Raw genomic sequence first — 16,984 nt, 5'->3', positions numbered from 1 at the left:
AAAATTTGTTCGAAGAACGGGAAGTTTGTTAGGACAGCGATAAACTCGATTCCCAAAATTCCCAAGTTCTCGCGTTTAGGGATCGCGTTGTTCATTGTACCAACAAATTTTCTATTCTAACTAGAAATTCTTATTTCATGTATATTTAAATACACGTATATTTAATTACACGTGGATTAATCCTTTGCATTTCACTGGCACTACTATAGCGGCAAACATAATACGTACCATAGCTCGATTCAAGTTTCATTCATTATAACACAAATTGATTTTAAAAAATATATGAGTAAAATTGAAATTATAGGTATTTATACATTTTTGCAGAGAAAAGAATATGTTTTTATTTTTAAAAGTCACATCACGAAATTGCAAATGGTTTGTATTACATATTAATTATAAATACTGTAATGGTATAAAAAATGTTAACACATTAGCTTTTTTTATATGAAAATAGAGAACTAATTCAATGAATTTTGTTCATAAAAATAATTTTTTATTTCATTTTTGTACTTAAACTTCGATATTTGTAGAATCGTATTCTAGATCCGTAAATTAATATCGATATTCTGAAAAATACATGAATTAAGATAAAAATGTATTAATTCATGTGTAATTAAATAATTCACGTATGGACCCAATACATGTTCAAAATCGCAGACACTACTAACAACGTACCTGCTTAAAAATTTAGACGGATTTTTAACATTAGACATTAACGAATTCGTGTCTGGTCAAATCTTTTCTTTACTCCTGTATACGAAAATTTCTTGCAAAATAGGAAGTTCTTGGTGTGGTAAACAATTCTATTCCCAAAATTCCAAGTTCGCCGTTTTGGGAATTGAGTTGCTCACTGTTCTAGCCAACTTTCCAATCTTTGTAGTATGTGTGTGGTTGGAAGCAAAACGATATAAATCATGTTTTCACTTTCGAGATATTATCGTCTAAAGTTTTGAACACTGATTCTTCTTCTTGCCAATGATTCTTTGCTTCCTTCTTACAATGTAGGTGTATCTTTTCTTTCAATTGCATAATATTTTATATTAATTTCTTTAACGTAACAGTTAAACAACATATTAAATAATTTTTAGCAACTTTAGGCGCAATAAGGCAAGTCTTCTGAACTTGTGTTATTCTATTTGACAGTACAGCTACTACTGGGTTTTTCTAAAATGTACTTAAAATATACACGGTAATTAACGTGACAATATTTAATACAAATTCATTGAAAAGTCTCTTAAGTCTAAATAGTTCAAAATAAAATTGAAAAGAAAGTGAAATAGTTATTTTTAAAGTGACATTATTCCCTTTTTGTGTGTTCTGCTTTGTATGAGTACATGTTACGTTACAATAAAAATATAGAGCACAATTACAATACAATATTTTGGTCATTGTATATGTTAGGAGTATCTAGTGAACTATACAGCGTGTTCGGCTACCCCTAGGAAAAATTTTAATGAGCGATTCTAGGGACCAAAATAAGACGAAAATAAAGAATACCAATTTGTTGATTGAGGCATCGTTAAAAAGTTATTAACAAAATTATTAATATTTGTCCACCTACAAGAATTTTTTTCTCACAAGTGCGTAGGATTTTGGGGGTATGTGTATTTATCAAAAATGCTAGTAATTGACCCCAGCAACTAAAAATAATTTTTCGAAGACAATTCGAAATTCTTTTTTTTCACCCAAAACTTTCAGCACATACTCGAATTTTTTTCTCGAAACTGAGTAGGATTCCGGGGGTATGTGTATTCACGAAAAATGTTTGTAATTGAGTCCCGCAACCGAAAATAATTTTTTTAGAATGATTTAAAATTTTTTTTTGCGCCGAAAAATTTAGGCACATACCAGAATTTTTTTTCTTGGAAGTGGGTAGGATTTCGAGGGTATGTGTATTGACCAAAAATGATTGTAATTGGCCCCTGCAACTGAAAATAATTTTTCCAAAATGATTTGGAACTTTTCAATTTCACCGAAAAGTTTAGGCACCCCCTGTTGATTTTTCTTAAAAATTCCTTTTTCATTTTTAGTAATTTTGTTTGACACTCTACAGAAAAGTTGTCTAATACTGTTTTGTAGGTACCCATGAGCTCTACTTCAGGAAAAAGTTTCATTGAAATATATTCACTATTGTAGGAGTTATGGCTGTTTGAAAATTGGACCATTTTTATGGGGTTTTTCTCATTTTACGGGGTCAAGGAATTAACTTTTTCAGTATTGTTAGAAGTTCTACATATTCTCCGTTAGAATACGCGTCGTTTGCCTTTCGAAATACTAAAATCCGTCAATCTGTTCAGAAGTTATGACGTTTTAAAGATTCGCATGAAAATTCAAGCAGACATTTCTGGCCAGAAATTATATTTTCGGTAAGGAATTTTTTTCTCGAAACTGAGTAGGATTTCGGGGGTATGTCTATTCACCAAAAATGATCGTAATTAACCCACGCAACTGGAAATAATTTTTTCAGAATTATTTGATATTTTTTAATTTCGCCGAAAAAATTTCTGGTCGGTATAGAACTTTAAACGTTAATAAGTTTTTAAGAAAGCCTCAATCAAAAAATTGGTGTTCTTGATGGTCGTCTTATTTTGGCCTCTAGAATCTCCCATTCAAATTTTTCCCAGGGGTTGCCCTGTATATTGTTCTTGTTCCAATAAAAATATAAAACGTATGCTTATGTTCAAATTTTTTCACACAAATCTTTCAAACTAACGTCCTTTGAACCTACATTATTTTATGTAATTAGTAAATTGCATTCTTTCTCTAGTAGAGTAGTAATGAATTTCCATATATTTTGTCTGATAAATGCATAGCTTTTATCAAGAACATAATAAAAATTCATCACCTATTTATATAAAACATTTCACGTTGAATTTCAATCTACTTATCGTTTTTGCATTTCTAATAATAAGTATCATACATATATAATGGAAATGGATAATAAAGCAGTTGAGTATAATGAAGCTACCGGGAAACAATATTTAAAACGCCAATAAAATTTACAACGTCAACCATTAAAACCAGAGCAGAGTTAAATCGGATTTCGGTTCATGAACGAATACATTTTTAAGCGCAAACGGATTCTTGATCAATTTTTTCCTTGAATGCGAGATATTTGTTCTGCATTTAATAATCTAATTATTCTACATAAAATAAAATACATTTCAAATAATAAAATTTTACTATCTGATGTACAATAACATACTGACAATTATGAAAATATATGTACAATAATACCGTACTGTACGAAACATATTCTTTTCTTATGAATATGAAAAGTGTTTATTTCTAAGCATAAATAATTCTATACATTTAAAAAGAGAAGAGTCTTATTATTTGAATTTCGTTTCCGAATGCTTTATTTTACAAAATAACTGACATATCAAGTTTATTCATAGAGATGTTGCTCCAGTGAAATATTTATTTTATCGTACACAGTAATATCTGGAAAACACGAAATTTTTTATAAAAATACGTCAGACAGATTTTAATTTCAACATTAAAATCTATAAAATGCATCAAATTTTGCTGAAAGATGGCATTTCTTGCCAAATTGCCGTCTACAATAATATTGTTCTAAAATAAATTTTTCTTAAATTTAACTTTTTATTTTTCAAAAACCTGTGTTAGAGAGGAATTTTAGTGATTTAAATTTAGTATCTCAAAACTTGTAAAGTACACTTAATTTTGTCCGAGGGGGTATTTTACTGTCGAATACTGTCATTTGCAGGGTAATTACACACCATTATTACTCATAAATTCTACATCAGTATTCGATAATCCTGTATTTACAGTGTCAAAATATCAGGTTCACCGAACCGATTATCCAATTAAGACGCCAAAATATAGATCATTTGCGCGGAAGAAAATTAAATTCCTCGTTGCTCTGTTCTTAAGGGATCGTATTCGTTGTTCCTCAGTGATGTCATTACAATACATATATTGTCCGCGGAATGGATTAACTCGTAGAAAGTACCGATGTAAATTAAAGCAGCTTAGTGGGCAGGCGCATTAGATACGATCATTCCGTTTTTACGGCCACGCGAATATCTCGGATCGCCAACTAACGCGGATTCCTCAACTAGATCGGTCGGACGGGTGTGTTTGTGGAACGCCGCCAAATCTCGGTCCATCGAACGACGACCGATGCGTGAGATTAGTAGTGCAAACGCCAACACTGCCAACGGCAGTATTGCAACGAAAAAAGAACATCAACTACGAATAAAGTGAATATGGTACTATGAGCAAGCTGAACGAGAACATTATCCAGTAACTCTATTTTTGATCGCAAACTGTCAAATACCGAAATTCGTAAAACTTTCTATGAATGTTCATTGGCTTAAGGATTATATTTATCCAAGAATTATAATATATTTCGTTGCTGTTGCTATTAGACTTTTACACTAAACCTATCACGATCAGTGAATTGACCGTTTTTTAAATTTTTAACATACAATGTTATTTCATCGCCATTTGACATTTTTCAATATTCACTTCTTTTCATATTGTTTGTTCTTTAAGAAAAATACATAAGGTGTTCAGCCAATCCTGGGAAAAATTTTAATGGGAGATTCTAGAAGCCAAAATAAGACGAAAATCAAGAATATCAATTTCCTGACTGAGGCTTCATTAAAACGTTATTAAAAAATTAAATTAAAAAATGTGAAATCATTCTGAAAAAATTATTCTTGAATGTGGGGATCAATTACAATCATTTTTGGTGGATACACATACCCCGGAAATTCTACCTACTTTCGAGAAAAAAATTCGGGAAGGTATGAAATTTTTCGGCAAAATTAAAATAATTTCGAAACGTTGTGGAAAAATTATTTTCGGTTGCGGGGGTCAATTACTTAGTAATTGGCAGTTGATCTTCTCCTTGTTAATATCAATAGCTTTGACATCATTTTTTATATTCTATACTGATTTCTTCTAAAATAATAGTTCTACTTTGATCATATCATAAAATGCTATACAATTTCTATATTTTATTACACCTTATTGCTTAATTTTATATTTCCGTTTAAATGACACTTATTTATTTGTTGTGTTTGTAGTAAAATTAATTATGATCAAGGGAATAGTCCATAAAATAAATCAAACTATTAGCCCGAAAGAAATAAAAAGTGAAAGGGGTGGTTGTAGCAAGAAATTGTTTAATCGTAGTACCACACGTTTTTGTATTTCCAATGAATATATAATTATATTATGTATATTGCTAATGTAGTTGTGAATGGAAACTGATAAAAAATTGCAAAACTTGAAACTTGTGAATCCCCAATAACATCTTCGCCATGATCACTTCGACGACATTGATTGATGTTCATATAGTAAATGGATATTGCTTTAATTATTCATATATCTAAAACTATCAGAGCGTAACACCTAATGTTTTCGACAGCAATAGGGTTTTGCAGTCTACTATACTGCAGGAGCAGATTAAAACTGGAAGGAGACATGTTAAGTGCTTCTTTTATTAGGGAAATATGACGAAATATGTTACCTCCACTATTTCTCACAATTTTATTACATTTGTACACATAAGGATTTGGACATTTAAAAATATTCTACATGAACATATTTACTGTAAAATTTCATGAACGATGAGGTATTAAAATTTCAGCTAAATTTTTGCAGCGAGTAAAATGTGACTATCGTGATTAAAAGATTTTATACAGTGAAATTTTAACTAAAGCTAAAATGATTCTACAGCTAACTTTTACTTCGCGTCAATGAAAATGTATGAACTGTACTCTGTTAATAGTATCGAGATATTTCAAATTTAAAATAGTTTGTTCATGTAAAAATTAAATTCATTATTTATTATACATATTTCATTGCAATATGAGTGATACATGTAATTTAGACACGATGATTGTCTATAAAATAAAAATGATCAGCCATTATCATTAACAAATATAATAAATCGTTACATTCACAATCCATTTTAAACTAGTTCAAAATTAATCTTAATATTTACAACTTATAACCATAAAGAATTCTTTATAGTCGCAGTGTTCAAAATCTTTTGGTATGAATAAAAATAGTGATTTTCTAACGATGATATTTGTATTGAAAAAAACAGATTCAATGTTCTTTTCTTTGAGCAACTCGAAATATAAAAGAAATAAAAATGTAAAACTCAAAACTTACAATAATTCTAATTCATTACTTTTAACATATGCCAACTCTGTAGATAATAGCAATACCAATAGTGCCTATAGATACGACATATACCACAGTAAATCAGTTTTAATTATTTTAATTTTGAATTGTATATATTTTCTTTTTTTATACAGGGTGTTCGGCCACCCGTGGGAAAAATTTTAATGGGAGATTCTAGAGGCCAAAATCGGACGAAAATCAAGAATACCAATTTGTTGATGCAGACTTCGTTAAAAAGTTATTAACGTTTAAAGTTCCGCCCGTACTGAATTTTTTCTCGAAAGTGGGTAGAATTTCGGGGGGTATGTGTATTCACCATAAATGATTGTAATTCTCCCCGCAACCAAAAATAATTTTTTCAGAATGATTTCAAATTTTTTAATTTAATTTTTTAATAACTTTTTAATGGGGCCTTAGTCAAAACATTAATATTCTTGATTTTCGTCTTATTTTGATCTCCCATTAAAGTTTTTCCCAGGGGTGGCCAAACACCTTGTATATGTATAGGTTCCTGGCAATTTTTAACAAAATAATAATAATTAATAGTGTATCTGTGGTAGTGACAGGAGATAGAAATTGGGAATAACCAATGTGTATCTAATTAAATTGCGGAAAGAAAAAAAAATACGTTGAATTTTTGGAAAAAGATAAAATATGTACGAACAATTTTATCATTCATTACTGTTAAATTATAAAAGTATTGTGCCACTTAATCCGTACAATAATGTGCTCGTGTCACTTATGCATAACATCCAGACCATTCTCCTGAGATGACTACAGTACTAAACTAAAATACATGGACATTTATGCGTTGCAGTCAGAGATAAAATTTTATTCAAAGAACAGATAGCCAATAAAAACTCCATATAGTAATTTATTTGTAACGTTTATTCTATAAAACAGTTATTCATATAAGTCTTCATTCGTTGAGTGTGAAATATAATTTCGTTTTATCATTAAAATTATAATTTTTATTCGTCAAGTAACGGATCAAGGACTGTTTACTATTTATTCTGCAAATTATTTTCCAAATAAGAAATTTTTTGTGTGCCACATATAGTGGCAAAAATTAAACTGTTTTACTCCTGTTACCTCATAAGAATTATTTTTTTATTCGTTAACAATGCAGCTTCTATAATTCTGCCCGATAAACTGCACTCTTGATTCGTTAATTAGTCCACCACTGATTATGCCACGCGAAAATAATTATCGTGTCCGGCGGCGCTGCCCTAACCAAGCGATTATTAATCGATCGATGATTAGCGTTTCGACGTGGACACGTAGCATCACTTTGGCAACAATTATTCCTCAGCTATTTAATCGCGCAATTACTTTCGTTTCGTAGTGGTTTTGCATCGTGCCGAGTGACGCGAAATCAATTACTCCCGTCAAAGGAAATTAACAATCTTTTGGTTTTAATTAGTCATTACTGCGTTTTCTGTACATCGGTTGGTTAAAAAGAATCGACAATTTGCGAAATGATTTTAACGAAAACCAAACCCCTGCGATAATTTTCTACCTTAAGCAATTATCAAAATAGATTATAGTACTAATGAAAAAGTGACGCATTAAAAATCTTTCTGAAAAATATCTATTCGTCTATCCGTATATACGTCTATTAGTTTATTTCTCTATATGCCAATTTGTGAGCTGTTTCAAATTTACATTAATTCACGCACAATATTATTTTTTTTACGTATGAAATGTTTAACACATACAGGGTGTTCGGCCACCTTTGGGAAAAATTTTAATGGGGGATTCTAGATGCCAAAATAAGACGAAAATCAAGAATACCAATTTGTTGATGGAGACTTCGTTAAAAAGTTATTAACAATTAAATTAAAAAATTTCAAATCGTTTTGGAAAAATTATTTTCAGTTGTGGAGGATAATTACAATAATTATTGGTGAATACACATACCTCCGAAATCCTATCCACTTTCGAAAAAAAAAATCGAGTAGATGCTGAAATTTTTTGGCGAAAAAAAAAATTTCAGATCCTTCTGGAAAAATTATTTTCAATTGCAGGGATCAATTACAATCATTTTTGGATAATAGACATACCCCCAAAATCCTGCACATTTTCGAGAAAAACATTCAGTACGGGCGGAACTTTAAACGTTAATAACTTCTTAATGAAGTCTCCATCAACAAATTGGTATTCTTGATTTTTGTCTGATTTTGGCGTCTAGAATCTGCCATTCAAATTTTTTCCAGGTGTGACCGAAGACCCTGTATATTAAATACGTAAAATATCATATGGAAACTTTCACCGATCCCAAACTTGAATTATGTAATTTCAAGGTAATTTCGATTGACGTATACACTGTGTTGGTTTACAGGAGTCAGTGAAGAGAATTATCTAGAATTTCGGGTATTAATTCAATTTAATTCACGAGTTGGTAATGAAATTTTGAGACTGGCGTCCCTGATGGTCTCTGCACGGTCGTCGAAGGATTAAAGTTTCGTTTACCGACAGTCTCTTGTTCCCGAACGTGAAAGTAGAAGGGAAATGTTGCAAACGCAACGGATGCATCAACTGTTGAAAACAACTGTGCACGAGATGGCAACGTTAAGAAAGTTTGTTCGCAGCGAACACGCAACATTGACGAAAGTAAGACAACGAGCAAACAGACTTCTACAACACGGAAATGCATGTCTATTTTCCATGTCGCGTAAACTTTGAAAATAGTTCGTTCAAGGCGCAGGCCTTGGGAATATCTAAAACAGACCAGAAGGAAAGAAAATTCTGCGAAAGTTGAATTACCTGCATAGGGATTTCAAGTGAAAAAAACCTTCCAACGTCCATGATAAATAATTTCGAGCGACGCAAAGATACGGCACAACTTAATTGCAACAAATGTCCAAGCGATTCGTCGTTGGATACAAGTGTGATTATTCTTCTAATTCAACTTATAAATTATTTTGACTTTTTATGAAAAGATTTTATAACTCTTTTTCGTCGAGGTTTTACGCATATGATAATTAAATCAAGCGTATAGGAAATAAGATACTTTTTAAACTATTTTTTTGAAAAATATGGAAGAAGAAATGATTGAGTGACTGTCTTAAAATTATGTAACAAAATTATGTGACAAAAATTTAAGCAAAATGTATGCAGAAAGCAGAACGCCACCGTTCTACAGACACTCACGCATGTACAATTATAGTTTCACGATATTGCATTCACAATAATATTCTGTTTTTTAAAGAAATCCATTGTTTGTTTCTTTTATTCGTATCCTATTCTATACTCTATAAAACGCCAACGGGTCGCAAATGACCCAACGATATCAGTTACGGAATTGACATATCATCCTGTTAGTTGAGAGCTAAGTACAAATATTTGTAGAGTTATATGTTTTACGATAAGTCATCATAAGATTATAGACCTCTAAATTTGTAAACTACTAAAAGTTTTTCAAATGGTTCCACATTTAGTACATTACTTTTTCGAAATGATATAAAAAAATAATCGAAATATTTGTATACTTATATTACAAGAATTTGATCATTTATATGTGTTATGTATGAACAAATTGTTCCTACAAGTGCGTTATAATTTTCTAAAGAGCATAATACTGGAAACTTTGGCGAACCATTTGAAAGAAGTAGAATATGACTGGTTTGGTCAGACAGTCTGACAGGCGACTAAATTTCAGTTAAAAATAATATTACTCTCAACTCCTTTCCACCTCATGTGGATATATGAATGTGAATTGTATCGCGTGGATATGTGAACGTATTGTTCGTTATATCTCTAATATTTTAAATCAATTTTTATAAAATAAAGTAAAAATAATACAATTACAATATTATAAAATTTGAATATCTGCATATACTTCTAATAATTAAATTGTTCGCGTAATGTTCTTTGAATTGCATAAACGTTGTGAAACTGAAAAGTAAAACATTTTTATTGAGTAGAATGTGGGTGTCTTGGTCAAACAATCTAACGACAGACGATAAACTTTCAATAGAAAATAATATTACCGTGAAACTATTTTTCGCCTCGGAAGGCATAATAATTTAAAATACGTGAACGTATTGTTTGATATGTCTGTAACTTGTTAAATTGATTTTTATGAAATAAAGTAAAGATAATAATTACAATGTTATAAAATTTGGACATTTGCACATACTTCTAATAATTAAATCGTTCGCGTAATGTTCTTTGAATTGCATAAACGTTGTGAAACTGAAAAGTAAAACGTTTTTATTGAGTAGAATGTGGGTGTTTTGATCAGACAATCTAACGACAGACGATAAACTTTCAATAGAAAATAATATTACCGTGAAACTATTTCTCGCCTCGGAAGGCATAATAATTTAAGATACGTGAACGTATTGTTTGATATGTCTGTAACTTGTTAAATTGATTTTTATGAAATAAAGTAAAGATAATAATTACAATGTTATAAAATTTGGACATTTGCACATACTTCTAATAATTAAATCGTTCGTGTAACGTTCTTAGGAATGCATAAACGCGATACTGGAACATTGGCAAAGCATTCACTGCAAGTAGAATGTGACCGCAATGATCGCAATGGCGGTCGTCGTTGTTTATGCGTTGTTTACGCGGACGAAACTTGAAAACAGTTTTTCCTTGCAGATATTCACGGCAAAATGGGAAGTGTCCCGTTAAATGTGCAAAAGTGGAGAATTTAATTGCGAAATGAACGAACATGAATGGTAGAGCACTTACCCCTCTTCGAAGCGTGGAAGCTGTCCTGCGGTTTTATCTGTTCAATCTGGGCGCTAAGATGCGACTTAGGCAGGATGTCCCGGTTGGCGTTGATCTTTTCCGCTGCATAACGAAAGGCCACTTCCTGCTTGTCGTCCGACGGATGAAACAGCCCACCTGGGAAATCACACACCCATATTAAAGCACTACTTCGACGAGTACAACGCGTACCACATTTCTTATTTGCCCTGAACCGACCACTTGCCAGCTCTTGCTTATTTATCTATCCACATTACGCCCAGTTCTACTGCTTTTGGAAAGCAAACAAGTTTTGAACTGTATACCTCACGGACTACACCCTATTAAATATTATATACTTTATTTCCTTCTCAACATTTGTGCAAATCGCATCATGAAGAATAGAAATATTTATAAGTTCAATCTTCAACTTGATATTCGTAGCATTTCCAATGACAGTAACGTTATTCAAAATTTTACACATACTAAAGTTCATTCGTTCGCTGTCAACGTGTTAAATAAAACAAATTGAAGTCGATATCTGCAGTGTATATTTACCATATACAGGGTGTTCGGCCACCTCTGGGGAAAATTTTAATGAAAGATTCTAGAATACTAATTTGTTGATGGAGGCTTCGTTAAAAAGTTATTAACGTCTGAAGTTCAGCCTGTACTGAATTTTTTTCTAGAAAGTGGATAGAATTTCGGGGGTAGGTCTATTCTATGCAAACTAATTTTTTCAAAATGATTTGAAATTTTTTTTTCGCCGTAAAAATTAGGTACCTACCCCCTGTCGATTTTTCTTAAAAATTCCTTTTTCATTTTTAGTAATTTTGTTTGACACCCTACAGAAAAGTTGTCTAATACTTTTTTGTAGGTACCCATGAGCTCTACTTCAGAAAAAGTTTCATTGTAATATATTCACTATTATAGTAGTTATGGCTGTTTGAAGATTGGACCATTTTTAGGGGGTTTTTCTAACATTACGGGGCCAAGGAACAATCTTTCCAATATTTTTATAATTGTTACATATTCTACACTAAAATACGCGGCGTTTGGCTTTTTGAACATTAAAATCGTCCAATCCGTTCAGAAGTTATAGTGTTTTAAAGATTCGTATGAAATTTACGGGAAGTATTTTTGGCCTGAAATTATATTTTCGGTAAGGAATTTTTTTCTCGAAAATGGTTAGGATTTGGAGGGTATATCTATGGATCAAAAATTATTATAATCGACCCTTGCAATCGGAAATAATTTTTTTAAAACGATTTGAAAAATTTTTTTTTTCGCCGAGAAATTTCACCACCTACCCGAATTTTCTTCTCAAAGGAGAGTAGGATTTCGGGGATATGGGTATTCATCAAAAATGATTGTAATTGACCCCCGCAACCGAAAATAATTTTTCCAAAACGATTTGAAATTTTTTAATTTAATTGTTAGTAACTTTTTAACGAAGCCTGCATCAAGAAATTGGTAGTCTTGATTTTCGTCTTATTTTGGCCCCTAGAATCTCCCATTAAAATATTTCCTTGGGGTGGCCGAACACCCGGTATAGATGCTATTTTATGCAGCTAATATTTCGAATTTCCATTAGTCAGCTAAACAGATATTTTTCTGTATTCGTATCATGACAGAATTCGACTCGTATAAAAGAATCGAGTGAAAGTTTAACGAATTATAATAAATTTCCAACACGCGTGTATTGAGATTTCCAGATTCTTCAGAACCTCTAAAATCATCTTCCATCGATGAAAAATATATCCACGAAAACTATAGTAAATTCGATTCGCTACTGAAACAATGCATAAATGGTATCGACGTAATTAATATGCAACGAATGCAAAAGATAGAATAAAAGTAACGATCGCGATAAAGTTAAAATTCGAACAAGGTAATACTAGGTAAACGCAATAAAACGACCACGCGGTGGAAGTTAAGAATTTACGAACTCGCTGATACGTCGTTTTAAAATTATGATTTGGTTTAGAACTCGACGAAGGGGCTGGTTGGCGTCGGTTATTTAATGACACTAGATATTTACGTATGCCGAGAGCAAGAATTTTCCGATGAATAATTCACAGCGCGCTAAATATCCAAGCAAACAGAAACGCCAGTAGCCGCTTAAACGTCGAAGATGCTCGATCGTCCGTGGGGAGGTATCGATTAGAATTCGACGCTTCTCGAATCCGACGCCGGAAGGAATTGGCACCATAAATTGATTTTAATCTCGCGCGCGTCATAAAGTAACTGGTCGAACAGCTGTGCCCCAGCTTCGGTTCACAATTTGTAGAATTTACGCCGATAGATTTACGTTTCTCGTTAAGGGTCGGACATCGATTAACTCTGAGAAGCGACGCGCGACGTCGTAATGCATCGAACGACGATTAAAAAAGGACCGCGGCAACCGGTACAAATCCGCGTTACGGGTAAAGGAAACGTGTCCGTAAGAGGGGAGGGCGGCGAAACAACGCGGAAGGAACGATTAATCCCAGCGACGATAAATCTTGACCGATTTGCCGATCGGCGTGTCACGGCCCGGATTCGCTATCGGTTGCTGCTCGATCTTTCTCATGTTACGCTGTGGCTATCGCGATAAATTGGCGCCGTAAGAGCTAATCAATGTTCTAAATACGGTAGAACTTCATTTGTACGAACCCGACGGGGAACAAGCAGTTTATACAGGGTGTGCCGTCACGGATAATACCTACAAACGAGCAGGGGGTCATTCTACGTGAAAAAACAAATCGAAACTGAGTAATACAATTTTTTCGTTTAGACTTTTGTGTTAAGAATTCTTAATAAACTTTAACATCGCGGAGTTTACGATGCGGGCGTGACTTACGGCTATTTTTGAGGATCAGAATTTAGAGATATTTCTTTGGGTAAATTACGTTACGGTATTAATGGAAACTCCAATCTCCGCACGGGACTTGGAATCCTTGGAGCTCTTCCTTCAATAGCGATTGATGTATCGTAAACCCACGGTAGCACATAGCTGTAGACCACCGCACAGTGGGCTGGATCGAAGATTATAGTGACGTTTTACCAAAAAACGAACTTTCACATATCGATTTTTAATCAATTGGTATTACCTTTAAAATATCTAATGAGCTTAAAATTGAAAGAATTGATACAATTAATTATAAATTATAGCTATATCAAACTGTTAGAGTTTAACATTCTCAAATGTACGTTTGGCGCTTGGAAAATGTACTTCCTTTTTCACGATATTTTGACGATTACGTTTAATTTTTTTTCTTCGTTCCTCTTCTACAATAAACGGCATTATTTTCCATTAAAACATATTAATTAGCAGCTGAAGTTATTGTATTTAATGTACTACAGAAAGTTGCCAATATTTTTGCAATTAACAAGGAATATCTTTTGAGTCCCAAATTGTCCCACGTTCGAACAGATCTCAATGTTTTCAGGATGCTTTCTTTTAGATAATATATAAAAATCATAACTACCTTCGTCCACCTTTTTGAATTATTAATGTTCAAAGTTGGACAATTGTCGGAAGAAACCCAGGAAACAAAGCATAAACACTTTAAAAAGTTTTGGAATTACAAGAACAGGGTAATTTCAAGAACAGCAACAAATGAAAATACGTTTCACAGACTACTATTAACATCTGATTCACACATATCAATAATAAGATTAAAATCATACAAAAGGAGAAAAAAATTATTAGATCCTAAAGCTATACAATTACTCAAATAACGACAGCAGAACTCAGTTCATAAATTCAAAAACCAAATGGTAAGATTGTATCCTCCCTATACAGAGTGTTCGGCCACCCCCGAGAAAAATTTTAATGGGAGATTCTAGAGGCCAAAATAAGACGAAAATCAAGAATACCAATTAGTTGATGGAGGCTTCGTTAAAAAATTATTAACGTTTAAAGTTCCGCCCGTACTGAATTTTTTTCTCGAAAGTGAGTAGGATTTTGGGGGTATGTATAATGACCAAAAATGATTGTATTTGCCCCCTGTAACTAAATATAATTTTTTTAGTATGATTTGAAATTTTTTAATTTCGTTTAAAAATTTCAGTACTTACTCGAATTTTTTTCTCGAAAGTGGGTAGGATTTCAGGTGTATGTATATTCACCAAAAATGATTGTAATTCAGCCCCGCAACCAAAAATAATTTTTTCAGAATGATTTGAAATTTTCGAATTTAATTGTTAATAACTTTTTAACGAAGCCTCCATCAACAAATTGATACATTTGATTTTCGTCTTATTTTAGCCTGTAGAATCGCCTATTAAAATTTTTCCCACGGATGGCCGAGCACCCTGTATATACGTGACGTGGTATTCTAAGTGTTAAAAGAATAGTTAAGAAATTTGTAGTGTCTCATAACTAGTTCGCGATATGATATTATTTGCATTTTTATTACTAGGAAGAATATTAATACAATTCGTCCAGAGGCTACTACTTAGTGTCACCAGTAAACCTTATCTAGCAAATCCAGCCTTAGGCATGACGCTATTAATCGTTACAACAATCTATTGAGCTAATCACGTACTAATAAACTGTCGGGTAATTGGAGATTGTTCAACAATCGATTAGTAGCGCTACGTCTAATGTAGGACTGCTAGATAAGCCTTATTGATGCGTTCAACTAGCAAAGCAGTGGCGAAACCCAGTAATATTGCTAATTATACCAAAACTACAATAGTAATTATTACGCATAACAGAATCATCGTTTAGTATACGTACGTTCCCCCAGAGTAATATTATTTTTAAACACGTATCGCAATTCAATGTTACCATTTTTATTACGTAAAATGGAACTTGAAACGTAAAAATGCAAATTCCTGAATTTAAATTGAATCGTAATAACAGTTCATCTGCTAATGATGGTTTATCCTTTAATTAAAATAATTTGTAACAAGAGTAATCTCTATATTGTAACACAATATTTCGGTTTTTTTCACCAAAAATGATTGTAATTGATCTCCGCAACTGAAAATAATTTTTCCAGAATAATTTCAAACTTTTTTTCCCGTTGAAAAATGTAGTCACCAACCGCCTGTCGATTTTTCTTAAAAATACGTTTCTGATTTTTAATAAATTTGTTTAATGTGCTACGGAAATTTTGTCTAATACTTTTTTGTAGGTAATCATGAGCTCCTTCTCAGAAAAAAGTTTCATTTAAATATATTCACTACTCTAAGAGTTATAGCTGTTTGAAAATGGGACCATTTTTGGAAGGTTTTCCTCATTTTGCAGGGTCAAGCATCAACTTTTCAAATATTTTTGAAATTTCTACATACTCTCGATTAAAATACGCGTCGTTAGCATTTTGAAACTTTAAAATCGTCCAATCCGTTCACAAGTTATGATGTTTTAAAGATACGCATGAAATTTCGAGGTGATATTTCTGGCTAAAAATTATATTTTCGGTTAGGAATTTTACTCTTGAAAGTGCGTAGGAATTCGTGGGTATATGTAATGACACAAAATGTTTATAATCGACCCCTGCAAATAAAAATAATTTTTTTAGGACGATTTGAAATTTTTTAATTTTGTCGAAAAATTTTACACCTATTCGAATTTTTTCTCGAAAGTTGGGTAGGATTTCGGAGGTATGTCTATTGACCAAAAATGATTGTAATTAACCCCTGTAACTAAATATAATTTTTTTAGTATAATTTGAAATTTTGTAATTTCGTCTAAAAATTTCAGTACCTATTCGAATTTGTTTCTTGAAAGTGGGTAGGATTTCAGGGGTATGTGTATTCACCAAAAATTATTATAATTGACCGCCGCCGTCGAAAATAATTTTTTCAGAATGATTTGAAATTTTTTAATTTGATTTTTTAATAACTTTAATGAAGCTTCAGTTAAAAAATTGATAGTCTTGATTTTGGTCTTATTTTGGCCTCCAGAATCTCCCATTAAAATTTTTCCCAGGGGTGGCCAAACACCCTGTATAAGATGCGATATTGTACGGAGACAGGCATACAACAATTTTCACTTCGTACGAAGTGAAGAAGAAGAAGAAGAGATACACATATAATTTCAACTCGAACGAAGGAGAGACGATTTTCACATCAACCAGCAGCAACGCATAAAGGGACTTCACATCAAGCAAAGAAGAACAAC

General features: G+C 32.3%; 1 protein-coding gene across 6 annotated transcripts in view; it reads right to left on the bottom strand.

Annotated features, from left to right (window-relative positions):
• Nucleotides 1–16,984, bottom strand: part of Kair1d (Kainate-type ionotropic glutamate receptor subunit 1D) — an 881,193-nt gene that overhangs the window by 532,001 nt on the left and 332,208 nt on the right. For all 6 annotated transcript variants that reach the window (XM_076774728.1, XM_076774730.1, XM_076774725.1 and 3 more), the window contains one exon: nt 10,873–11,028. In XM_076774728.1, the coding sequence (XP_076630843.1) occupies nt 10,873–11,028 (156 nt within the window). The remainder of the gene's footprint in view (nt 1–10,872; nt 11,029–16,984) is intronic.

The sequence above is a fragment of the Colletes latitarsis genome, chromosome 10 (assembly GCF_051014445.1).
Source record: "Colletes latitarsis isolate SP2378_abdomen chromosome 10, iyColLati1, whole genome shotgun sequence".
Taxonomy (NCBI): Eukaryota; Metazoa; Arthropoda; class Insecta; order Hymenoptera; family Colletidae; genus Colletes; species Colletes latitarsis.
This window is presented reverse-complemented; position numbering and strand designations above follow the sequence as displayed.